This window comes from Podarcis pityusensis, assembly GCF_964106645.2.
Source record: "Podarcis pityusensis genome assembly, chromosome: 7".
Taxonomy (NCBI): Eukaryota; Metazoa; Chordata; class Lepidosauria; order Squamata; family Lacertidae; genus Podarcis; species Podarcis pityusensis.
In genome coordinates, this window is record NC_138031.1 from 65,731,727 (window position 1) to 65,758,087 (window position 26,361).

Genomic DNA, 26,361 nt, shown 5'->3' on the forward strand with positions numbered 1-26,361 from the left:
TTTAACAAAGCACAAAGGTTAACAGACGGCAGTGAAAGAACAAGCTGGGACTGACAGTTTTATTTATTGCTTCTGTTTGCCACTAGCATTTTGCCCAAGTAATCGTTTTCTTGTTTTCCTTTCTTTCAGGCCACTGAGATGTTGCTTTTCAACAAGAAGCTGACCGCAGCGGAAGCCTGTTCGCAAGGGCTTGTCACGGAGGTTTTCCCTGACCAGGTTTTCCAGAAGGAAGTGTGGGCACGGCTGAAAGCTTACGCAAGCCTTCCCAAAAATGTTAGTATTTTAAAAAAATTAAAATGCTTATTTTCCAGGCTGTAAACATACGGGTTTGCTCATCTTCTTTCTAACACATTCCACAACCACAGGAGAGCTACCGTTCCCAGAACCCTTGGCTCCAAAGTAGTTCCATTGTTCATTTCTTAGGTTTTGGCTGCATGGATGCTAACATAGCTTGCTTCTGGCACCTGGCCGTATTGCATGCATAACTCCACTAGCGATTTCCGTTCTCCAGGTGCCAGTTCTTGTGTAGCTAACATGGTGCTATCTGTGCACAAGAGGATGGTAATGGGGTGTGTGCTTGGGTGTACCCCAACATTTGCAGGAATTAGAAATGAAAGCTTTAGGGAAAAGCCCTAAGGGAGGAACCCCAAAACATCAACAGTTTCAGAATGCTGAGTGGCTATTTGTGGCAAGGATGGGCATCCGGGAAGGAGGAATTTGAATGGAATATCCTGAAATAAGCATGGCTGGTTGGAGGACTGAACAGGAAACCACTCCACACTGTAACATGTTGTTGCAGGTCCTGCTTGTAGATAAACTATTCTTAAGCTCATGGTAGTGAGCAAATCATGCTTGGAGGTTAGTATTGTTTCTGTTTTAAACAGGGAAATTGAGACTGAGCAAATAATGGCTTTTCTGCTGTTGCCTCTGCTCTGCCTTTTTATTTACATGCATCTGCAAAACAGCTGTTGGAAATACACAAAAGAGTTTTTTTGAGGCCAGCTGATGTACAGCTTTGATATTTAATTCAGGTAGTTTTCCAACCTACCACATGGGACTTTCATAGATCCAACATTACTCTGTCCTGAAATGTGGGAAATAATAATGAAAGGCGGGCTATAAATCTTTTAATAAATAAGTTATAAATAACTTGCAATGTAATTTGACCTTGACCTCCTCAAGGCTATGCATGTGGCAAAAGATTTATGTTGCTCCAAAGAAATATTTATTCAGGGAAAAAACAACATAAATCTATTCATATTAAGGGAGTAGGAAGGAAAAAAGGATTTCAGCTAACACTTGGACTTTGATCTAAATATTAAAATATAATAATTAATAAGCATATTAAAATTTTTACAAAAAAACTATATTCTGAGAAAACTTGCCCATAAAATCCTGAAACATTTCTAAAGGCCTGCTAATGTTTTACAGTGGTGTAAAAAAATAATATTCACATGGCTGTTTTGACTGTTTGGTTTTGTGTTTGTTGTTTTCTTTCTCTTTTGGCCTTTTATTGATAATTTTTTGGGGGTGGATGGGGGCTGTTCTTTCAAACACATGTCTATCTTTGACCTTTTCAAATCCTTTGTGAGTTTTTTTGTGTGGGTCTTCTATCAGGCAGTGGAGATACAACAGTAATTATTAAACTCTGGCTTTCATCTGTCAGTTTCACCTGCTTTTCTATGATCTATTGATTGGCTACATCACTTAAAAAACTTTAGTGGTCATTAACATCTTTCTCTTGTCACAGAGGGCAATTTTTATAGCCTTATTGATTTGGTTTTCTAATTCATATGGTTAAAATCCTCTCAAAATGTGAAAGTATGAATTACACAATATTGCACTTCAGTGTGAAATGCATGTGCTTAGTTCATCTGGGAATTATGTGCTCAGAATAAAAGAATCGGATCAGGAAAAAATAGCCTGAACGTGTCTTATTTCCCACTTTTCTTTTTTTAAAAAAATTCCCTTAAGTCATATTATTTTCTCTCTGCTTTGGGAGTTCTAGAAGAAAAATATATACATATTTATATATACATGTATATATACATATATATATATATACATATATATATATACACATATATACATATATATATAACAGCAACTTCAAAATGGCCCATTTATAGCAGAGTCAGTTTTAACAAGTATTGATGTAAGCTCTGATTTTGGACATTATCCTGGTTTGCATATTTCTCTGTCTCCAACCAATCCAGAAACCATCAGACACTGACAGATCTGTTTGACTCCAACTAATAGTACCATCTATGAAGTTCTTCTTCCATCTGTTTGTAGATTCAGGGTATTGGTTTCTTACTGAGGATACCATTGACACTAAATACCGTTCGGCAGTTTAATTCCGGAGAGCTTTCTGTACTGTGCAAAATCTGCAGGACTTCCGGGGGCGGCGCGAACGACAATGGCGGTCCTCTTCTGAACGGGAGAGGAGGCTCCGCAGGCAACGGGTCGTCCGCTACGGCGAAGCGGAGACCCACATCGGAAAACCCCAGGCGGCAAGAGCCTGGGGTCTTGAGGCTCGGTGGGCGCCTAGAGCGACCCTCCAAGTGCAGAAGGAACCCCGTAAGGGGCTCCAGAGCACGGAGGGGGGTTGCGGCGCTGTGAGCTGTTTCGCAGCCTGAGGAGCGAAGCCGCGCTGCTGCTGTCGGTGAGCGCTGATCCCTTTTCCTGCCAAATTACGGATCCGGACGAAAAAGCAACTAATTTGTGAGTAAAAGACTGAATCACTTGGAATTTGAGATTTTAAAAGGGAAATTTAAATTGGCTTGAACTTGGCTGTGAGCGGAGAGACGTGGAAGCAGGAAGTCCGTCTTCCGCAGCCATTGAACTTGAAAAAAAGCAATCAGCTGGAGGAGTGGAGGCTGAAAAGAAAGAGACTTTAAATCTTACAGATCTAAGCATCTATTTGAACTTGCATTTTAAAGTAAAGACTTCAAGTTAAAGATTTGGGATCTTTATTTGTACTTGACTTTCCTCCTCTTATTGGATTACAAATTTAAAGGTGAAACCCAGAGTCAGGAGCTGCCTGAGTACTAAGGGAGCTGTCAGTACTGCAGATTTGGATACAACATATTGGAACTGGAAACAATCTGAGGGTATTGATACCTTTTAAATTTGAAACATTCTTTTTGGAAATAAATAAGCACTGTCTGCAACAAGGTAACCATTTATAAACTCTGCTAAGTATTTGTATCTGAAGGTTCTTGGACATTAATTTAGACTCTGAAAGATAGATCAAGCTCCCTCTAGAGGACTGGATTATAACAGTGATTTTACATACACTTTTACTTTCGATTCCCTTGCTGTTTGCTTGCTCTGGACCTTTCCATTCCCATGGGAACAACTCAGTGTGACCTTGACTGATAGATAACGTTGGAATGAGTGGCACAAGAAAAAGAGGGAGAGCTAAACAAACAACTTTAACAACTCTAACCTCAGCCTTACAGACACGCAGATCATCTGTGCCTGCTTTGCCCTCAGAAGTGGAGGGTGAGGGCGAAGCAGAGCAGTTACAATTGGAAGATATGGCCTCAGGAGCATCTGCCTCTATACTAGATAAAATCTTTGAAAAATTGGAAGCTTTGGACAAGAAAGCAGATGCCCAATCAGCAAAGATTGATAAAAATACAGAATGTTTAAACAAATTAACCACACAAGTGACACAGAATGTACAAGCAATTGGACAGCTAACTGAGGCCTCAGCAGAAAATCGGAAATTGACTGAGGACACTAGACAAAGATTTGAAAATTTAGAGCAAGAGGTAAGACCACTCACTAAACAAGTTGGGGAACACCAGATTTATCTCTCGATGATAGAACTGCGAAATCGTGAGAATAACTTAAGGATTAGATCACTACAAGAGGCAGAAGAAGGAAATCTAACTGAGTTTTTGACTAAAGAATTCTCCAAGTTCTGGAACTTGGAAGAAAAGGACTTTAAAATTGTGTCAGCTTTCAGACTTGGAAGATTCATAAAGAAGGAGAGGCCCAGAGACTGTTTGATAACATTGAGATCAAAGGAGGAAAGGGATAAGATTCTGGGATTACACTTTGTAAAATCACTGGAGGTGTTGGACAGAAGAATTGAAATTTATAAAGATATCCCAAGATTACTGCTTGACCTCAGAACCGCCTATTCTGAACTTGTCAAACTACTAAGGAGCAACGCAATTCCATTTAGGTGGGAATTTCCTCAAGGATTATCTTTTACCTTTAGAGGGAGAAAGGTTAAAGTTAGAACACTGGAGGAGAGAGACAAATTCCTGTCTACACACGGAGAGGACCTTCAAAAAAGAATTGAACTACCTGCTGGGCCTGAGGCAACGCCAACACCAACATCAGCACCTGTGGAACCTGAAGTTCCTGAGAAGATACCACCCCTTGAAAAATAACCAGATAATTCAGGATGTCTCTGCAACTGTTGAGCTGGAATATTAATGGCTGTAACATTCCGGAAAAAAGGAAGAAAATATTTCATATATTAAAAAAAGAACAATTGGACATTATTTGTTTACAAGAAACACATGTGACGAGGCTCCACAGAAAAGTGTTAATAAATAAAAGATTGGGCCAGGAATTTGTATCTTCGGACAAAGTTAAGAAGAGAGGCGTAGTGATATATGCAAAAGAGAGCCTGTCACCTAAATTCCTATTTAAAGATGAACATGGAAGAATTTTGGCCATTGAGATACAACATCAAGGAGAGAAAATGCTGATATTAGGAATTTATGCACCAAATGAAGGGAAATCGGAATTTTACAAGAAGTTGCAGGAGACAATGCTGGATTATCTAGACTACAACAACATCATAATGATGGGAGATATGAACGGGGTCGTATCAACTAACATGGACAAGTCACAAAGTCAAAATGTTACAAAAGACGGCAGACTACCTAAAACCTTTTTTGAAATGACTGACAATATGGACTTGATTGACATTTGGAGGACAAAGAACCCACTAGGAAGAGAGGGAACATTCTTTTCTGAAGCCCAACTGACCTGGACAAGAATCGACCAAATATGGATTTCTAGAGGCCTGGCACCTAAGGTCAGAAAAGTGGAAATCTGCCCAAAGACCTGCTCCGACCACAACGCAGTAAAGATGGATATGACACTATTACCAACTGGATCCTTTAGATGGAAGATGAATGACAATTTGTTTAGAGATCAGGAAATTACCAAGAAGGCCCAAAAAGTTTTGAAGGATTATTTTGAGATAAACATGAATAATATGGTGGAAAAAAGAATAATCTGGGACGCAAGTAAAGCTGTAATGAGGGGATTCTTGATACAACAGAATGCAGTGAAGAAAAGAACACAAAATGAGAAAAAAGATAAGATCTTGGATAAAATAAAAGAACTAGAGAAGAAACTAAGAGTGAATCCGAAGTCACAGCCAACTCTGAGAGAAATTAAACTTTATCAAACACAATATTCCAAATTGATAAATCAGGAAATTGAATGGAAGGTTAAATTAATGAAACAAAAAACGTTTGAGTCGGCGAATAAATGTGGAAAACTGCTAGCTTGGCAGTTGAAGAGAAGACAAAGATTAAATACTGTTACAAACTTAGAGGTTGATGGAAAAAATATCCAGAATCCAGTGGACATTAGAAAGTGTTTCCAGAGATATTTCAAAAAATTATATACCCAAGGGCCGCAAGATGATGTTGAGATTAAACAATTTTTGGCAAAAAACGGATTATCTAAATTGTCACAAGAAAATAGGACAATCCTGAATTCTAAAATAACACGACAGGAGATCGAACAAGCTATCCAGAACATGCAACTTGGCAAATCTCCAGGACCAGATGGGCTGACCTCCAAGTACTATAAGACATTGAAAGACTACTTGATACAACCTTTGATGGAGGTCAGCAATGAAATTATGGAGGGGAGGAGGGCACCGGAGTCGTGGAAGGAAGCGTTTATCACATTAATACCAAAGTCGGAAGCTGAAAAGACACAACTTAAGAACTACCGTCCCATCTCTCTCTTAAATGTGGATTACAAAATATTTGCAGACATTTTGGCAAATAGATTTAAAAAAGTTTTAAATGAAGTAATTCATAAGGACCAGGCTGGCTTTCTCCCAGGAAGACATCTGTTTGCTAATACAAGGAACATTATTGACATTTTGGAACTTTTGCAAACAGATATAAATACAAAAGCAGTTTTAATTTTTATAGATGCGGAGAAGGCCTTTGACAATATCTCCTGGAAATTTATGATGGGAAATTTAAAAGAGATGGGAGTGGGACGGGGTTTTGAGAATGGGATTGAGGCGATATATTCAGAACAGAAAGCTAAACTGATAGTTAATAATGTGGTTACGGAAGAGTTTAAAATTGAAAAAGGGACACGACAAGGTTGCCCTATTTCCCCGTTGTTATTTATTTCGGTTCTGGAAGTGCTATTGAACATGATTAGAAGGGACCGGTTGGTGGAAGGAATTCAGGTCGGTCAGAAACAATATAAATTAAAAGCTTTTGCAGATGACCTGGTTTTGACCTTGCAGAAGCCAGAGCCCAGTACGAAAAGAGCATTACAACTGATTAATGATTTTGGTCGGGTGGCTGGATTTAAATTAAATAAACAGAAAACTAAGGTTTTGGGGAAAAACTTGACTAATACAGAGTCAGAACGGTTTCAGAATGAGATGGAACTTAATGTGGTAAAAAAAGTAAAATACCTAGGGGTAAACATAACAGTAAAAAATCTAAGTCTATTTAAGGATAATTATGAAAAATGTTGGACAGAAATTAAGAGAGACTTAGATAGTTGGTCAAAATTGAAACTTTCTTTGTTAGGCCGAATTGCTGCTATCAAGATGAATGTATTGCCAAGGATGTTGTTCTTATTTCAAACACTTCAGGTTTTGGACAAAACGGAGTGCTTTCAGAAGTGGCAGAGAGATATTTCCAAATTTATCTGGCAGGGCAAAAAGCCCAGAATTAAGTTTAAGATATTAACCGATGCAAAACAAAGAGGGGGCTTTGCCCTGCCAGACTTAAAGTTGTATTACGAAGCCGCAGCGTTTTGCTGGCTAAAAGACTGGCTACTTCTTGAAGACACTGATGTGTTGGATTTGGAAGGGTTTAACAATACCTTTGGATGGCATGCATATTTATGGTATGACAAGGTTAAAGCAAACAAGGCCTTTAAGAACCATATTGTCAGAAAATCATTGTTTAATGTCTGGTCAAAATATAAAGACTTGCTGGAAAATAAAACACCAAGGTGGCTTTCACCTTTGGAAGCCAAGGCCCGAAAAAGACCCAATATGGAGGCTAAATGGCCAAAATATTGGGAAATATTAGAAAAGGATGGAGACAAATGGAAATTGCAGAGTCTAGAGAAAATGAAAGACAAAGTGCGAGATTGGTTACACTACGCTCAGATCAAAGAAGTTTTCAAAAATGATAAGAAATTAGGGTTCCAGGTGGAGAAATCGAAACTAGAAACAGAATTGTTAGAACCAAAGATTAAGGTACTTTCAAGGATGTATAACTTGCTGTTGAAATGGAATACACAAGACGAAACGGTTAAATCGGCTATGATAAGGTGGGCACAGGACATTGGGCATAATATCATGTTTGAGGACTGGGAGAGGTTGTGGAGTAATGGATTGAAATTTACTGCATGTAACGCCCTGAAAGAAAATGTAATGAAAATGATTTATAGATGGTATATGACCCCAGTCAAACTTGCTAAAATTTACCACCTGTCTGATAATAAGTGTTGGAAATGTAAAGAGTGTGAGGGAACGTTCTTCCACCTCTGGTGGACTTGCCCTAAAGTGAAGGCGTTCTGGGAAATGATTTATAATGAACTGAAAAAGGTATTTAAATATACCTTCACTAAGAAACCAGAGGCTTTCCTTTTGGGTATTGTCGGCCAAGGGGTGGCAAAGAAGGACCAGACATTTTTTATGTATGCAACAACAGCAGCAAGGATACTTCTCGCAAAACACTGGAAAACTCAAGATCTACCCACACTGGAAGAATGGCAGATACAACTGATAGACTACATGGAACTGGCTGAAATGACCGGCAGAATCCGTGACCTGGGAGAAGAGAGGATTGAGGAGGATTGGAAGAAATTTAAGAACTATTTACAAAAACATTGTAATTTGAGTGAATGCTAAATAAGATGCTAGACTAAAACAACTGAGCACCACTAAATTTAGAAGTTTTATAAGAAATTAAGTAAGACTGTGAAAATTTAGCTCCTTTTGAGAATTATATGATTATGAAATATAGAAGGGATATAAGATTTTAAATAAGATGATAAATTGCTGACAAAATGTTTTAACGATGAAAATGGGAGCGGGAGATGTGAGGAAGTCCAAAGAAAATGTGAAAATATGTTAAGATCGATGTTACATTGTTTATTATGTCTATTTTTATTGTAAAATTTAATAAATTGCTTTAAAAAAAAAAAAACAAAATCTGCAGGACCGCCCAGTGGAAATTATTACAAGCAGAAAAGCATGGCAAGATCAGCATTATCAACCTTACCTGCTTTTCATCTTGTATATGCTAACAAAGACACTCATGGCGGTAGTCTTGGTCCTGTTTAAACAGAAGAGAATTTCCTGTGCCATTTTTTCATGCTGCACTATAATCTGCTTAAAGCACAAACTTTTTTTTAAAAATTATACTTTTCAGGTTTATACATTTCACTAATTTTACAATCATTTTAACATTTCAAAACTTGACATCCTTCCCCCTCTTTCTGCGGTTCCTTAAATTTATTTTTAATACCTTCTGCATATCCAGATTAACTTAGTTTGCTCATTTATTCATCTAATTTAAATATATACTCTTATCAAACAGCAGGTTATTACAATAACCCTGCTAATGTTCTTATCTATTTACGGTTTATGTGTAAATATTCAATAAACCATTTCCATTCTCGTGTGCAACCTTTTTGCTACATTATGCCTGCAAACTTAGGTTAGAACCTCAACAAACATGTGATCCTAACACAGGTTTGCCGGGTGACCTTAACTTGGAGGCACTGGGAGGGAAGCAATCAACCCTTTTTACAGTTGTACCTCGGGTTAAGAACTTAATTCCTTCCGGAATTCCATTCTTAACCTGAAACTGTTCTTAACCTAAAGCACCACTTTAGCTAATGGGGCCTCCTGCTGCCGCTGCGCCGCCGGAGCACGATTTCTGTTCGCATCCTGAAGCAAAGAGAGCCAGTGTGGTGTAGTGGTTAAGAGCGGTAGTCTCGTAATCTGGGGAACCGGGTTCGCTTCCCCGCACCTCCACATGCAGCTGCTGGGTGACCTTGGGCTAGTCACACTTCTCTGAAGTCTCTCAGACTCACTCACCTCACAGAGTGTTTGTTGTGGGGGAGGAAGGGAAAGGAGAATGTTAGCTGCTTTGAGACTCCTTAAAGGGAGTGAAAGGCAGGATATCAAATCCAAACTCTTCTTCTTCTTCTTCAAAGTTCTTAACCCGCGGTACTGTTTCTGGGTTAGCGGAGTCTGTAACCTGAAGCGTCTGTAACCTGAAGCGTCTGTAACCTGAAGTGTATGTAACCCGAGGTACCACTGTATACACTAGCTTCTTTCAGGGGAAAGCTGCTGTTGGGTAGAGAGAAATATAGGAGCCCCCTTCACACTAATCCATTGTACCGTGCACCCATCCTAACCCCCAACCCCCAAATTTGTATTGCCAGCCAGATTTGGGATTTTGTGGCTTGGAATTGCACATTCCACACTTAACGATGGAATTTTTATTTATTTATTTCTCTCTCCAGAGTTTGGCAGTCTCCAAGCAGTTGATGCGAAGCATGGAAAAGGAGAAGCTCCATGAAGTTAACTCCCAAGAGTGCGAATGTCTCAAAGGGAGATGGCTGTCCGATGAGTGCATGAACGCCATAATGAGCTTCTTTCAGAAGTCCAAGCTCTGATCTCTTGCCAACTGCGCAGAAAGAAATGTCTGTAGAATAGTTCCCTTCCTCTTACCAGAAGACTAAATTTCATTCAACGAATCCTTTGAATACATATCCACGTTGTGCCTTAACAGGGACGAGCGTAATCCGTTTAACGTGCAGGTGGCACCTTCGCTCCTAACGTTGTAAAGCTTCTCATCTTTTGGAATTTCCGTCTTTTGTATTTGGACATGAATTTGTGGTGCCAGAAACATCGTATTCCTCCCTCTGGGCACTCAGGTGGGAAAGCGCTCACTGCTTTGCATGCGGAGCGGATTTCTTTGAATACGACGATGACTGTTTGTCTTCCGAAAGGGGTCACTGATTCAATGTCCCCAAACTTTTTAAGCTCTTGAATAACTGACTGTCTGTCATAGTGGGCCGACATGCTATTTGGTGTCCATCTATTGCGAAGCGGGGGTAGAACGTAGCATTTGTGTTAGCGGAAAATTTGAATTAAAACATTTACTTACAAATACTTTGGAACCTTATAACAGTTCTGTGCGTTTTGCTATGTTATGTGACACTCACTCAGTGTCGTGGGTTAATACAGTCCTTTTGCAAACCGCAGCAGGCATTTGTGTCCATCTTTGGTCTTTAAATTTAATTCCAGGGCAAATAGAAACATCTCTCACTGTAAAGCTGGGAAAATAAGGCTTTGGATGTTTTAAACAATAAAGCCAATGGGAAATGTGTGTGTGTAAGCGGGGGGGGGGGAGGGAGGGAGGGAGACGGAGGAGAAGAGGAAGAGGGAAAAGGTTTAGGTGAAGAGTTTCATTCGGTAAACACTCCTGGTGTACATTGCAGGAGTTGTAATTTGCTCAGCAGATATTAGGGCCAAGATTATGAAGATTGGCTTTTACTTTGCAGTTGGGTGGGGGGAAACCTAGCATAGGGATAAGCAAAACTATTTTTATGCTCCCACACCTGCCATACTACATACGACACAACAGAGAATAATCCAAGTTGGCGTTTCTCCAGCAGTTTTTGGACAACAGTTCCCATCGTCCAAGACCGCTGGTCCTGTTAGCTAGGGATGATGGGAGTTGTAGTCCAGAAACAGCTGGAGACCCAAGTTTGGGAAACCCTGATACAAGTGGAAGGCACAATTGGATTGGCTTAGAACTGGGATGGGAGAACATGTGGTCCTCCAGATGTTGCCGGACTACAGCTCCAATCATCCCTGACATTTGCCATTCTGCCTGGGGCTGATGGGAGTTTACCCACATCTCTTAGTGTAGCAGGCTTCCCCCCACCCCTTGGCTTTGAACAGATGCTTAGATCCACATGTGCTGTTAGCCATTCCATTGGATATGGCGCCCCACTCATAAAACTACACTTCAGTTGAGACCAATTGTTCTTTTTGTGTAACGAGAAAAAAAATACCCTAGAGTGTGGTAGTTGGGATATTATTTTGTTCCACAACTTTCAGTGTTTTGACAAGTATAAATTGCACACGGTGTTCTGCTCCAGAGAGAACATTGCATAAGAAAGTGTGACCTGATTTTTTCCTGGCCATTTGTTTTAACTTTTCATATTTTGGAGTCTCAAATTTTCACAGGTAGAGATACTTTTCAGAGTTTTATCAAAAGGCATTTTAACTATCTACCAGACAAGTACCTTCAGTAGCTGAATGTATAAGTTTTTCATACCCTGTGACTGGGCCAAATCCTAAATTTATAGCAGAAGAACATAAGAGACAGTAAGTTCCCTTCAGGAACAAGAGCATCTACTACAGAAATAACCCAAATATTAGAAGCAAGCCAGAATAAGCTGAGTTCCTGATTCTTATTTCTTGGTTGGGAGGAAGCAGAGGAAAATATGCTACTAGCATTCTCCCCTGATTCTTTGAAAGGTGGTATGAAAACAATGGATAAAACACATTTTTTCTGTAAGAAAGGATTATTGTGGCAGATTGCCAAGTTTTTACTGACCCTGTTCATGTGCCTTTTACAGCAGCTTGATACACAAATAAAGATAAGTGAACAAGTAAAGCTTTTTCTGGTGTAGAGACAAGGTGAAACTTTTCCTAAATATTTTCATAACTGGAAATGCTCTGCTTGTCAAATTTCTGTGAGTTTAAGGTGCTAGTAGGAGCAGAACCAGTAACAAGACCAATATGGGGCAAAAAAATGAATGGGTTTGTAATGTGAAAAGAAGAAAAATAAGTAAGTGCTTCTCTCTGTCTCTGTCGCTTTCTTTAAATGAACAAAACAGATAGTGGTATCAGTGAAGAAGAATCTCTGACATTTTTTTTGTCTGTGGGCTCAGTAAGAGAGGTCATGTTGATCCTGCCAACATCCCAAAGCACACACAGAGGGAAAGGTTGCTGATGAAGCACTTGGACCACAACTTCATCTCTCAATGTCCCAAAGGTGTTACGATTCCTTCCCTGAAATACGTGACCATCATCGGATTGGCTGGATTTAGCAACCTGTCACTCAAAGCCACCTCGGCACAAGAGGCCTTAAATATCAATAGGGTCCCTGTAACAGTTGTCCCTCTTGAGCCCCTCATCTAGCGATGATGCCAGAAGCTGCCAGTGCCCGAGGCAACTATTGAGAGTTAGGTGTGTTCTGTTATGTGTTGCCTAGTGCAATACCTTTTGATCTGCACGCATGTGATTTCTTCTCCTTTCCCTATTGCATGTGCTCCTTAGAATAAGTTGCTCAATTGGATTTATGGGTCGCATTGGTTTTGGGACACACTCAAGGGCTGGAAGCCCTCTCTTGTTTGGACAATGCTACTAGTTGTTAAAGGGACGTGGGTGGCGCTGTGGGTTAAACCACTGAGCCTTGGGCTTGCCGATCAGAAGGTCGGCAGTTCGAATCCCCGCAACAGAGTGAGCTCCCGTTGCACGGTCACTGCTCCTGCCAACCTAGCAGTTGGAAAGCACGAAGTGCAAGTAGATAAATAGGTACCGCTCCGGCGGGAAGGTAAACAGCGTTTCCATGCGCTGCTCTGGTTCGCCAGAAGCGGCTTAGTCATGCTGGGCACATGACCCAGAAGCTGTCTGCGGACAAACGCTGGCTCCCTCAGCCAATAAAGCGAGATGAGTGCCCCAACCCCAGAGTCATCCGCGACTGGACCTAATGGTCAGGGGTCCCTTTACTCTTTATTAGTTGTTAAATTGCCTGGGAGAGCAGGAGGAGAGAGAGGCTGAAGTTGTACAAGAGATTTGGAATTCCGCTGGCTGTTCCTCCTCCCAGGGCAACCACCATACGGCAGTGGGAATCCAACCCCCCTTGCCCTCAGTGACACATATGCCGGAGGCAACAAGTCGAGAGAAAAACGGATCAGGGCAACTACTGCTATGGGCCTGTCCTTCAGGGGTGGCACTGGAGCATGTGACACCATCTGCCACAAACCCTAGTTTATGATTGTGGCACCACCCACCACAAACCCTAGCTTATTTTTCTTACTTATTTCTAGCTGGAGATCAAGCTGCAGATAGAGAAGCTGGTCAAGAAGGGAATGGGGCTAGATTTGACTCCCTTACTCTTTCCTTGCTAAATAGCTGATCAGCAGTCTTGTCTTTTTAAAAAAGCGTTTGTGCTCTCCATTGCATTAGTGCAACAGTGTTCATTTTCAGGTGCGATCCTACTGACATGCAAATGCTTGGAGAAATTTCTTGTCTTTATGTCCCAACCATTAAAAAATCGGAACTCCATCGCCTTGTTGCGTATGTCTTCCAGACAGTTAAAGCCACAAACACCTCTTGGTATACTGATAGATGTTATGTGTTTATAAACCCTGTATCGACATAGCCTTTGGTCACTGGAGAAGAAGTAAAATGAGAATGAACTGTGTCCATATAGCAAAATAATCCTGGAATAACTTCATTGTTCTATTCCAAGGGGGAAGCAGGCAGTGGGGATATGGTCACCTTTCCATTGCATTCTCCGCATCAGGAGATCTGGTGGCAGCGAAACCTTTCTATTTATGCAATGTGATGGGCTTTCTAGCTAGAAACTGAGTGTGCACCTATATTATTAGAGATTTGGGGTGGGAAACATTTAAAAGAAGAAGAAGAAAGCAGAGGATACAAGTATCCCTAAACAAAAAAGAAGTTATACAATAGATGCATTCAAAAAGAAATACTTTTGTATAATATCCTACCTTGCAATTATGGTTGCCAGTGGAGCATCATGTCTGTACACTCCAAAGGCTTTATGTTCCTTGGCAATCTTGTTGGAAAGAAATCTTTTTGTTAGGGGCATGTGATCTGGCTCTGGTGAACAGTATGCCCCTTGCAGTAGGTCGCTAGCTGTTTCGAACGTGTCAAAGTAGGAGACCTTGTAACCTGAATAGGGAGGGGTGGAAAACAAGAATTGTTTATTGCTTTAAGTATACAGTATTAGAATGGGGTTTGTTGCATTTTTATTTTATTTTATTTTACTGCTCTGCTGCTGTACCTTTAACAGCAGCTAACTTCATCTGATCAGGGAGAATGGTCTCTGAACCCCCAGACCTTCCAGCAGATCACATGGTGTTGGGAGATACCAGAGGTTGATCTGTTTGCTACATGCAGCAACAAAAGCGTGCCAAGGCTCTTCTCATAGTTCCAGAATCAGGAAGTGGAGAGGAAGGACACACAGACCGTCCAAATGTCCCTAGTTTCCAGGGAGAGACCCAGATTTACAGAAGCTGTCCCAGTTTCTAATTTGATCCCGGAATGTCCTGCTTGTCCTTAGGATGTCCGTATTTTCATCAGAGAAATGTTGGAGGGTATGGAGTTATGCAACCCCTGAGCTAAGGATATAACTTTAGAACACATCTGAAAGCAGCCCTGTATAAGGAAGGGTTTTTTTAAATGTTTAATGTTTTATTATGAGTGGCTGGGGCAACCCAGTCAGATGAGCAGGTTATCAATAAATTTATTATTATTGCTGTTGATGATGTTGTTGATGATCCCTATTTTCATCAGAGAAATGTTGGAGGGTATGGACATATATATTGGTGTGGTGTCCCAGAGAGTTCTGTACATCTCCCCCCGCCCCCGCCATGCCACCAATTTATAAGAAGCTGTGTTGGGTGCAGACCCAATGAGCATGAGTCTTCCTCCTCTTCCTTTGGTTTTACAATCTCAGAAGCCTTAGCACAATTCCTCCATGGAGGTTGCCCAAGCAACTCATCTTCCATCCATCTTCTGACTGGCGGCAGTGGATGTAGACATTGAATAGAAGTACCTCTTGCCAGAAGTTCATTTTGATCATTTTGGCCTCCCATAGATTGTCCCCCTACAAGATTTATCAAACGACAGAGGTGGCCTCCCAACGATAGTGCAGGCAGAAGAAGGTCTTCCATACATCCTTACCTTCCTACAGATCAGACTGGATATAGGGCTAGCTCCCAAAATACTCGGGCACAACCATCTTTGTCATTAGCCACAACCAGTTCACTAGCCAGCCGTTCCATAATCAGATATTTCTTCAGGAGCACCATGTTCCTGGCACTCCCCAGTTATCCACAGGTCTGTGCTGGAGGACTTTAACATTCATGCTGGGGCTCCCTTGTCGGAGTGGCTCAGGATTTCATGTCAGCCATGACAACCATGGGTCTGTCCCAAGTAATTTTTGACCCTACCCATGCTGCAGGGCAGGGCACACTCTGGACTTAGTTTTCCTCACTGGCTTGGATAGTGGTGGTCTTACAAGTGGAGGAACTTTCAATAGTTCTTTTTTCATGATCAGATCACACTATCTGGTGGGGTAGTGTCAGAGCTCTGCAGTGGTGGGGGACCGATTAAGATGATCCACTCCAGGAGGCTGAGGGATCCAGATGGCTTCCTGATTGCTCATGGGGAGTTTCCTGTTGCCTTGGCAGGTGATTCTGTTGAAGCCCTAGTGGATCTCTGGAATGGGGAAATGACTGTGGCCAGGCATGGCCAAACTTGGCCCTTCAGATGTTTTGGGACTACAACTCCCATCATCCCTAGCTAACAGGACCAGTGGTCAGGGGTGATGGGAATTGTAGTTCTAAAAACATCTGGAGGGCCAAGTTTGGCTATGCCTGACTGTGACTATGGACACTATCTCTCCTGAGCATCCCCTCTCATGAAGTGGTTCCTGGTTCTGTGGGGAACTGATGACAATGAAACACATGAGACAGCAACTAAAGTGATGTTGGTGGAAAACTTAGGAGTCCGGCCAAATACAGGCCAGAGTCTCTTTGAATACCCATTCCATGGCAGTGTAGGCAGTGAAAACATCTTCCTTTCTCTGCCTCCATTGCATCAGCAAGGAGCTGTTCAGCGGAGCTGTTTCAAGTGGTCAGGGGTCTTTTACACTCTGGCCGACATTGGGAGAATTTAGACCAGGCTTCTTCAACCTTGGCCCTCCAGATATTTTTTGCCTACAACTCCCACGATCCCTAGCTAGCAGGACCAGTGGTCAGGAATGATGGGAATTGTAGTCTCAAAACATCTGGAGGGCCAAGGTTGAGGAAGCCTGATTTAGACTACTCAACTGCCCACTGTGAAGAATTTGCTCAGCACTATGCTTGCAAAATTGATTGGATCTGTACCGACTTGGACGCTATAGTTGATAGTCTGCATTTGACCCTTCCTTGTGTCCCACAAAGCAGACGATGAATTCAAATGAAACTGTTTTTCACCTCATTCATGGGGTTCTTTTGTCTTTCATTGCACAACTGCACTGAACTGTGGCAGTAGGTTTATGCAGGCTCACTGCTTTGCAGTAAAATTCTGTTTCATTGTAAGTTGTCATTAAATTGTATGGTTTTGCATTTTTAAACTGTTTTAAATTTTAAAGAGCACGTATTATAAATGTGAAAGAAGCATCTAGCACTGTTATTGGGTAAAATGACTTACAGTTGACTCTTATGGAAATTTACCCAAAAATATTGATTTCAGTGGCACTTACTCCCAGGGAAGTGTATATAGGAGTAGAAGCAAAAATAGACAAGACCATTGTCTTAGGGTAGCAAAATGCTTATAATGATGTGATACTACTTTTAGAGGTGGTGCATATTTTATATTGGGGAGGGATGAGAAGGCAATATATCTTTTAACTTAACAAATATCATAATAGGGAAGGAATTATCATGGCAAGCTACCATGAACATTGTTTAAATCAAAGCTGCACAGCTTGAATGCTTCTTGCTATTTGTTTTTCTGTCCAGAAATATGTGAGATTTTGTTTTCAATCTCTTTTCATCCCCCCCTTCTGTATTTTACCTCTTAAAATCTCCAGCAAATTAAACATGCCTGTCTCCCAAAATAATGAATTGATTTTTCCCAGATGGACAGTGTTGAAGTTTTCTTTATCTAGGGAGGATTAATTTTATTGAAATACAATCCTTTCTTTATCCCACTTCAGACACTTCTTTAATCTTCTGCAAAGTACTATTAAAGCCATTTCTGGCCTTCATTATCCTCTGCCTTGTGAAAGAGCAGACACACCGTTTCAGGCTGTAGCTGCTAAGAAATTGTGACTCTAGGCGTTCATTTTCTGAACCAGCCACATAATTGCTATATTAATATGTGAAAATGTGGTTTAATAATATTTGCCTGTGGCATGCATCCCCTTCAACCTAAAGGTCTCGTATTTAGGTAATAAATATTGTTTAGTTCTAAGCTTCCTACCCGCATAGCTGTACCTTTCCTGTCCAAAGGCTATTTAAACACTGTCAATCTCTGTTCCCATTTTAGTAATAGTGACAGTTATATATCTCCAAGTTTTCATTTCAGTAAATATTTTCATATTCCTCTTCTTTAAACCCACCCCTTAACCTTTCCCCTTAAAAACAGCCTGGCGTGCAGACATTAGGACCAGCAACTCTTATTTCCAGTGATGCAAAATATAGTCTGCACGTACTTTTTTCCTGGTCTTCATAAGCACACCGAAGAAGCAGCTCTCTCAGAGGGTCTTGCAAATTGCCACAAAGTGCGGAAAGCTTTTGGAACACCTGACATATGTCTTCCTCCTTATCGCAGCTGCTTAATTTCTGATAAATGACCAGTGGTGGCAAGTTCAGCTTAGATCTTGTCACCCACCTGGTGCCTGAACCGAAGCTTCTCTTGCTTGCTTGCTGGTTCGTGGGGAGTGGCGGCAAGTTCGGAGGAGAGGTCTTCACAGGCATATTTATTCCTCTTTTCTTGTTCAAAAAGGTTTGTTAGGAATGTAGCTACCACCCAGTGGAGCACAGCAAACATGTTTGTTTCTCTTTCTGCGCCAGAGGCTTTTTCCAGCCCTTGCTATGAATTCCAGACATCACAAGAGCAATGTGACATCACAAACAGAAGGACGGGGAGGAGTTGGGTGGAAGAAACTATATTGTAGGAACATGCTCAATGTAGCTATTATTATTATTATTACTATTATTATTAAATTTATATACCATCCTATACCAGCAGGTCTCAGGGCGGTTCACAGAATAAAAAAAAAAAACTACTGTATTTTTCCGTGTATAAGACTAGGGGTTTAAAATTGGGGCTTGTCTTATACACGGGTAATACTAAGGGGGTGTTTTCTTGGGGGTGTCTTATAGACGGAAAAATATGGTATATAACCACAAAATACATAATCAAAATAAAAACAACAACCCTATAACACCCCCCCCCCAAAAAAAACTCCTCACATCTTAAAAGGGCATAGGATGTTAATCAAATTAACCAAAAGGCCTGGTTAAAAAGGAATGTCTTTGCCTGGTGCCTAAAGGTGTATAATGAAGGCACCAGGCAAACTTCCCTAGGGAGAGCATTCTACAGAAGGGGAGCCACTGCAGAGAAGGCCCGTTCTCGTGTTGCCACCCTCCGGACCTCTCGAGGAGGAGACTCACGAAGGAGGGCCTCAGAAGATGATCTCAGGGACCGGGTAGGTTCATATGGAAAGAGGCGCTCCTTGAGGCATTGCAGTCCTGAGCCATTTAAGGATTTATAGGTCAAAACCAGCTACCATTCTCCCCACCCCATAATCGCTGTCATCCATTTTTTGCTTTAGCTAGACAGAACAGTTGTTGTTAAACAAAATTTATATAATGGTTGGTTATAAGGAAATCTCTAAGTGGTGGCACAAACCACACCTTAACATTCAACACACATTTAAAGCACATCCCAAAGAATCCCAAGAACTATAATTTGTTAAGGGCGCTGGGAATTGTAGATCTGATAAGGAGAAACTACGGTTCCCAGGATTTGGGGTGGGGAGTCATGCGGTTTAAATGTGCAGTGAATATGCTTTAAATGTATGGCTGTGTTGGGACAGCTTTCGTCATACACTTTAAATGTGACCTTTCTTCTGTCACGTTTTCTGGGCCAATGTTCTTGCCATATTTCATTTCACTTCACTTTTGTCTTTCACTGTCCTGGTGCTTTTCCCCCCTCATGCTTTTTAAAATTATTATTAAATTTTACATATATAAACAGAAAGACAAGAATTCACAATAAGCCCAACCAAAACATAGCCACACCTCATCACAATTCACCTAATATGAAAGGCATGAAATAAATAAGCTAGTTTGAGAAGGGACTATGTCCACTGAAATGGATTTACGGCATTCTTCCAACCTCTAGCAGCCACTATCCCCAACGCTGTTAGTAAATAGCCAGTTAAGTGTTCATCCAATAAATATTGATTATCTCCATCAAATATACTTAGCAAAGCTGTTTCTGGGGGGGGGGGGTGCGCACGTGCGTTTACAGGCTTTCCCAGAATTTTTGCAACGTCCTGAAACACTTCTGTCCAAAATCTTGCCACCCTATTGCAATCCCACTCCATATGTGTTAAAAGGTAAAGGGACCCCTGATCATTAGGTCCAGTCGTGGCCGACTCTGGGGTTGCGGCGCTCATCTTGCTTTATAGCCGAGGGAGGCGGCATACAGCTTCTGGGTCATGTGGCCAGCATGACTAAGCTGCTTCTGGCGAACCAGAGCAGCACACGGAAACACCGTTTACCTTCCCGCCAGAGCGGTACCTATTTATCTACTTGCACTTTGAGGTGCTTTCGAACTGCTAGGTGGGCAGGAGTAGGGACCAAGCAACGCGAGCTCACCCCATCGCAGGGATTCGAACTGCCGACCTTCTGATCGTCAAGCCCTAGGCTCTGTGGTTTAACCCACAGCGCCACCCGTGAGCTATTAAATCCTGCACCTTCCCTGCCTCACCCCCGGCAGGTGAGACTTACCCATTCTTGCAATTTTCACCAGTGTTAGGTACCATTTTTGTATTATTTTCAAAAGCATTTCTTTTAGCCAGAGTGGTTTTGTAAGGCAATTTACACCACATAGGAACCGAACATTCATCTGAGATACCCAGCTGGCTTCCAATCTAATTCCCACAACTGTTTAAAGGTATTTTAAAATCCTATGTCCAGTTTATCTAACAGACTGTGCAAAGTAGATATTAACCCCTTCTCTTGTTCACCTAGATTAAGACATACGTTTTCAAATGGTGTGAAATCCCCAGTGCCTTGTTGAAGAATATGCTTTTGTCAGATAAATTTGCTGACTTTTGCTACCACATCAGTCCAGTCAGCATCCCTGGGAATTGATTTAGCATTTATATAAAAGTCTTTAGGCTTGTCCAAATGGTTTTCTTTTATTGTTACGGTATGTCCTTTGAATAGAATTGTGATGTTCATATATCAGGAATAACAGGGAGATTACTCAACATTAAGGTTTCCTTTCTATGCCTCCTGGCCTTCAAAATTGTTTTCAGTGTATTGTCCCGCACTTTTAAACTACTGTCAATTTCTTTATTGATTAATTGACTGCGTTGTGGGTTGGATTGTTGCAATAAAGAATGCTCTGTCTGTACCCATTGTCTGTCTCTTGAGCGATTAATACAGGATAGCAGATGCCAAAGTTGGTAAGCTTCATAGAATAATTTCAATAAGAGAATTCCCCAATCTCCATCCTTCAGTTTTGTATACCTTAGAACCTTGAAGGTCTATGACCTTCTACAGGAAAATACAAAAGTTTCCAGTCTAGCTTGCCAGAATTTGAAACAGCGGTAGGAATTTCTGTGGGAAGAACTTTAAAAAGGTTAGGTTTGCTTAGGCGCAACTATCATTTTTGTCAGGGCAATTCTATCAGACAGGGAGAAGAACATCAAGCAATTCCAACATGACAGGTCTTTCAATCCACTTGACCACACTTGGCCATGTTGTTGTTTAGTCGTTTAGTCGTGTCCGACTCTTCGTGACCCCATGGACCGGAGCACGCCAGGCACTCCTGTCTTCCACTGCCTCCTGCAGTTTGGTCAAACTCATGCTGGTAGCTTCGAGAACACTGTCCAACCATCTCATCCTCTGTCGTCCCCTTCTCCTTGTGCCCTCCATCTTTCCCAACATCAGGGTCTTTTCCAGGGAGTCTTCTCTTCTCATGAGGTGGCCAAAGTATTGGAGCCTCAGCTTCACGATCTGTCCTTCCAGTGAGCACTCAGGACTGATTTCCTTAAGAATGGAGAGGTTTGATCTTCTTGCAGTCCATGGGACTCTCAAGAGTCTCCTCCAGCACCACACTTGGCCATAGTTGGTTATAAACTATTTGTTAGTGTTCCTAGTTACATGTACTATAAAGTATTTAAAAGTGGTGTGTACCAACGGGGCACCTAGCACTTTAGACCCGTTCAGTTGGTCTTATGACTGTAACTTAACAAATCAAATTGGGTGTCCAGAGTGCAGTCTTGTCCAGTTTTGTTGCATGGGTTTCAGCTGATGCGGCTGAAGGATAAGGACAAGGTGTCTAGTCAGATCTGTGCAACCACCAGTGTCAAAGTAATGTATTTTAATATTTTGTTGGAAGCCGCCCAGAGTGGCTGGGGAAGCCCAGCCAGATGGGTGGGGTATAAATTATTATTATTATTATTATTATTATTATTATTATTTAAAAACATCAGCTTTGTTGGACTGGTCATGTTGTTCGGATGCCTGATTATTGTCTTCCAAAGCAACTACTCTATTCTGAACTTAAAAATGGAAAGTGTAATGCTGGTGGTCAACAAAAGAGGTTTAAAGACTCTCTCAAGGCAAATCTTTAAAAAGTGGTACCTCAGGTTAAGTACTTAATTCGTTCTGGAGGTCTGTTCTTAACCTGAAACTGTTGTTAACCTGAAGCACCACTTTAGCTAATGGGGCCTCAAGCTGCTGCCGCGCTGCCAGAGCCCAATTTCTGTTCTTATCCTGAAGCAAAGTTCTTAACCTGAAGAAATATTTCTGGGTTAGCGGAGTGTGTAACCTGAAGTGTATGTAACCTGAAGCGTATATAACCAGAGGTACCACTGTATGAACACCAACAACTGGGAAACACTGGCCTGCGAGCGCTCCAGCTGGAGAACCGCCATTACCAAAGATATCATGGACATCAAAGATGCTCAAACTCAGGATGAAAGGGAGAAACATGCTAAGAGAAAGGCATATTTGGCAAACCCTCACCACGATCAACTCTCATCTGGAAACCTATGTCCCCACTGTGGAAGGATGTGTGGATCCAGAATTGGCCTCCACAGTCACTTATGGACTCACTGTCAAAACTGTGTTTATGGAAGACAATCTTACTCGGCTACGAGTGATCACCAAAGAAAAGGAAAAGGACCCAAGTCCCTTTTGGCTCATAAGAGCTGGCAGGGAAGGAGGGACTACTGGTTAGTGGTTAATTCTTTTACAAGAGGTGGTAACACCACTCCCAAAGAAACCTACCCCTAACCCAGAAGGTCTTAACAATTAGTAGTAGCAAATATCTCCTTCATGGGCAATAGCCTTGAGCAGCTGGTGACCAAGGCACTTTTGGATGAAACTGATATACTGGATCCATTACATTTGGGGTTGAGGCACTGACTGGACACAGAAATAGCTTTGTACATGGGGGGAAATGCTGTGTTTCTCTCTTGATTCTCCTTAATCCTTCGGCAGCTTTCAATGCCACCAGTTATCACATTTTGAGAGGTGAGAGGGTGAGTTGGAAGCACTGCTTTTCAGTACTTCTGTTCCTGCTTGAATGGTCACCTATGGAAGATAGTGCTTGGGGGAGGTTGTTCCAACACGGAATTTCACAGGGGTCAGCCAGTCAGTTGTAAACTTATCTAGAAACTCTCCTGTGTTGGGTGATTAACAAACGAAAGAAATACTTGTCTTTATTTGTTTCTCATTCATACATACACACTTCCTTGTCTTGAACTGCAATCTTTGGTTTATATTGGCCCACAAATGGAAGTCGTGTGAATGTGCGTTCCCCTCAAAGAAAGCTGGGGAGAAACCTTAAGCTCATATAGAACCTGTTCTGCGGAACTGACCAAGTTTAGCTTCAGTATTATATGAAATAAGTAGAAGCAGGTCTAGCTAAATGGACGTGGCTATGCAATAGCACAAATCCAGCAGGTTACTTATACACAAAGAACTCTGATAATGGAGATGAAGGTGAGACAATAAATAGCCAGACTTCTGTCCAGTGCACTCATAGGAAGGTCTGTTTGATGAGGCACGTCTTTTTCTGTGAGAAAGTTGGAAATAGAGTGATTAACAGAGCAATGGGTGATAATACATGATGCCTGTGTCACTTCCTTATTTAAAATAGAAAACTTGCAGGACATAGATAATTTGAAAACTGGGGCAAACATTCCTTCTCCTTCCTTTTATAAGCTAGTATAAGACAATGGTTTTCTTCAATGGGAAAATCATAATCCTTTTTGGATTATTAATCATGAAGGACAGCCCCAGTGGAAAAATAAAGTAGAGCAAAGCTTTAAGTATGCTTTCATGTGTAACTTTTATTTCATGAGTAATATTAGGACTGATCGCTGTAATAGTAACAGAAAGTATAATATCTTGGGTCAAATCCATTAACAGTTCATAAAACACTCTAACATTTTAAATCATTACCTTTATTACTTGGAACAATTCCAGGTCATCCAATCTTCTTTTTTGTGTGTAGAAGTAGCTCAATAATCCAAGTACAAAGTACTTTTTAACAATCTAGGGATTATTATAATTTTGAGACATGTAGATGCTGTTTCACAACCAAAGAACTGATTATAGCACGGCTGCTTGCAAGTAACTCCCATTGCATAAATATATTTAAAGCCTAAACCTGACATCAGTTTATGAGAAGTTGCTGCAAGAGAAATGGGCTTTATGAGTACAGGGAATACTGAAATCAATACTACATTGTACATGTATGTTTTTGCCTACCGGGGGTATTGAAGGGGATTGGGGAAATGCTAGATCACACTAAAAATATATTACTGGTTATATGGCATATACATCTCTTGGATAAATTTGTTTTTCTGATCTTAAGAAACTAAACTTGGCAGCTTTTTACTGGCTCTGCTCCTGTGCATTTAACTGCAGACTGGCACATAGAAGTTTAATAGGCAACGCTTTTCCAGGCACAAAGATGGGAAGTGATGAGCTTCACCTACTTCTTTTTAAAGATGCAGAAGTAGGATCAGTAAAAATGTTAACAGCCCAATATGAAAGAGGCTTGCTGTAATTAATACCCAACCATGTTCTATTCATTCAGGGACACCATAAAGCAATGTAGAACACAATCATTTTCAGGAATATAGCCACTTAGGACCATTACCAGGGTGAAATCATCTATGCCACTTGGTTATTAAGCACTAGGTACCTGGCAGGTGAATGTAAAACCGACTCCATTGAAGATCACTGTGACCTGAACTAATGCGAGGTGTCAAAGCTCTCAGTCCAGTGTATTATCTATGGTGCCTCATTTATATATTGAAGTCATTGTGGGGAGGTTCTATTCATTAAAGATCATAGAACTGTAGAGTTGAAAGGGACCTGGGGGTCATCTAGTTCAACCCTAAAGCAACCATGACCCATAGTCTTCCAACCTCTGCTTGAAAACCTCCAAGGAAGGAGAGTCTGCCACCTCTCATAGGAGTCAGTTTCACTGTCAAACAGATCTTACATTTAGAAGGTTTTTCCTGATGTTTAGTTGGAATCTCCTTGCTTGTAACTTGAAGCTGTTGGTTTGGTAGGGCGTCTCATTTTACGGAGTGAAACTTAATTTTTGCAAATTTCTGGCATCATCTGCAAATCTGATGGGCATCCCCTCAATTCCTTCACCCAAGTTGTTTATAAAGATGTCGAACAAAAACGGGCCCAGGACAGAACCCTGTGGCATTCCACTTGTCGCCGTTTCCCAGGGTGATGAAGAACCATTCGTAAACACCCTTTGGGTTTGGTCAGTCAACCACGCACAAATCCACCTAACAGTAACCTCATCCAGCCCACATTTTACAAGTTTCTCTGCAATAATATCACGGGGGACTTTGTCAAAAGCCTTACTGAAATCAATATACACCACATTCCTAGTGTTCCCCTGGTCCACCAAGCTTGTAACTCTATCAAAAAAAGAAATGAGAGTCACCTGGCATGACCTGTTTCTGAGAAACCAGTGCTGGGTTTTGGTAATCACAGAATCATTTTGTAAGTGCTTACAAACTGTTTAATTACCTGTTCTAGGACCTTTCCTGGTATCAATGTCAAGCTGACTTGTTGATAGTTACCTGAGTTTTCTCCCCGCCCCCTTTTGAAGATGGGGACATTTGCTTGCCTCCAGGCCACAGGGACCTCACCTTTTCTACAAGAATTATCAAAGAACATAGAGGCTCTTAAGATTACATCTGCAAGCTGCTTTAGTTCCCTTGAGCCCTGGAGATGATGAAACATACAAACAAGCCTTTGCTTGGTGGAATACTGGGCAACATTTACCAGGGGTGCCCAAACTTTTTTCAAAGAGGGCCAGATTTGATGAAGTGAACATGCGCATGAGGGTCAACCTTTTTATGATTTTACTCCAAAGTTGTTAAGGTTTTTTAAGGATTTGACACCAATACATAAACTGCCACAGGCCCGGATTAGGCCCCCAAAATAGACTTTGGACATGTCTGGTTTAGCCTAAAGCGGGAATGCTTTTCACCAAAGCTTTCAACGGTTCCAAAAAGTTGTTCCATCATGTCATTTAGCGCAGAAGCAGCTGAAGATGGGAGCAAGTGTGTTCAGCCATCCAGGATGAAAACAGAAAGCACACTGGGGAGCCAGTGTGGTGTAGTGGTTAAGAGTGGTAGTCTCGTAATCTGGGGAACCGGGTTCGCGTCTCCGATCCTCCACATGCAGCTGCTGGGTGACCTTGGGCCAGTCACACTTCTTTGAAGTCTCTCAGCCCCACTCACCTCACAGAGTGTTTGTTGTGGGGGAGGAAGGGAAAGGAGAATGTTAGCCGCTTTGAGACTCCTTAAAGGGAGTGAAAGGCGGGATATCAAATCCAAACTCTTCTCTTCTTCTTCTTCTCACTCTGAATTGGTTTCATGACATCTTCATATAGCCAAATCTGATATGTGATGATATTGTGACATCATCATACTGGCCATGTGAACCTCATGGTTATCTTCCAGTTCAGATCATCCTCCTTGG

At 41.4% G+C, this 26,361-nt stretch overlaps 2 protein-coding genes across 7 annotated transcripts in view; one reads left to right on the forward strand and one right to left on the reverse strand.

Annotated features, from left to right (window-relative positions):
* Window positions 1–9,942, forward strand: part of LOC308481995 (enoyl-CoA delta isomerase 2-like) — a gene marked incomplete at its 3' end in the record, with an annotated part of 48,272 nt that extends 38,330 nt beyond the window's left edge. For all 4 annotated transcript variants that reach the window (XM_081014917.1, XM_081014916.1, XM_081014915.1 and 1 more), the window contains exons 9-10: window positions 130–273; window positions 9,790–9,942. In XM_081014917.1, the coding sequence (XP_080871043.1) occupies window positions 130–273; window positions 9,790–9,942 (297 nt within the window). The remainder of the gene's footprint in view (window positions 1–129; window positions 274–9,789) is intronic.
* LOC308482033 (testis expressed protein 56-like) overlaps window positions 1–18,228 on the reverse strand; it is a gene marked incomplete at its 3' end in the record, with an annotated part of 41,944 nt that extends 23,716 nt beyond the window's left edge. The window contains exons 1-4 of one of the 3 annotated variants that reach the window (XM_081015023.1): window positions 17,802–18,213; window positions 14,083–14,266; window positions 8,538–8,591; window positions 1,060–1,084 (exon numbers count right to left, since the gene is read on the reverse strand). In XM_081015023.1, coding sequence (XP_080871149.1) covers window positions 1,075–1,084; window positions 8,538–8,591; window positions 14,083–14,266; window positions 17,802–18,066 — 513 coding nt within the window. In that variant the 5' untranslated portion in view covers window positions 18,067–18,213. Of the gene's footprint in view, window positions 1–1,059; window positions 1,085–8,537; window positions 8,592–10,075; window positions 10,368–14,082; window positions 14,267–17,801 lie in introns of those variants that run through there. The other 2 variants (XM_081015022.1, XM_081015021.1) reach the window with 2 other exon arrangements.
* Between the last annotated feature and the right edge of the window lie 8,133 nt (window positions 18,229–26,361).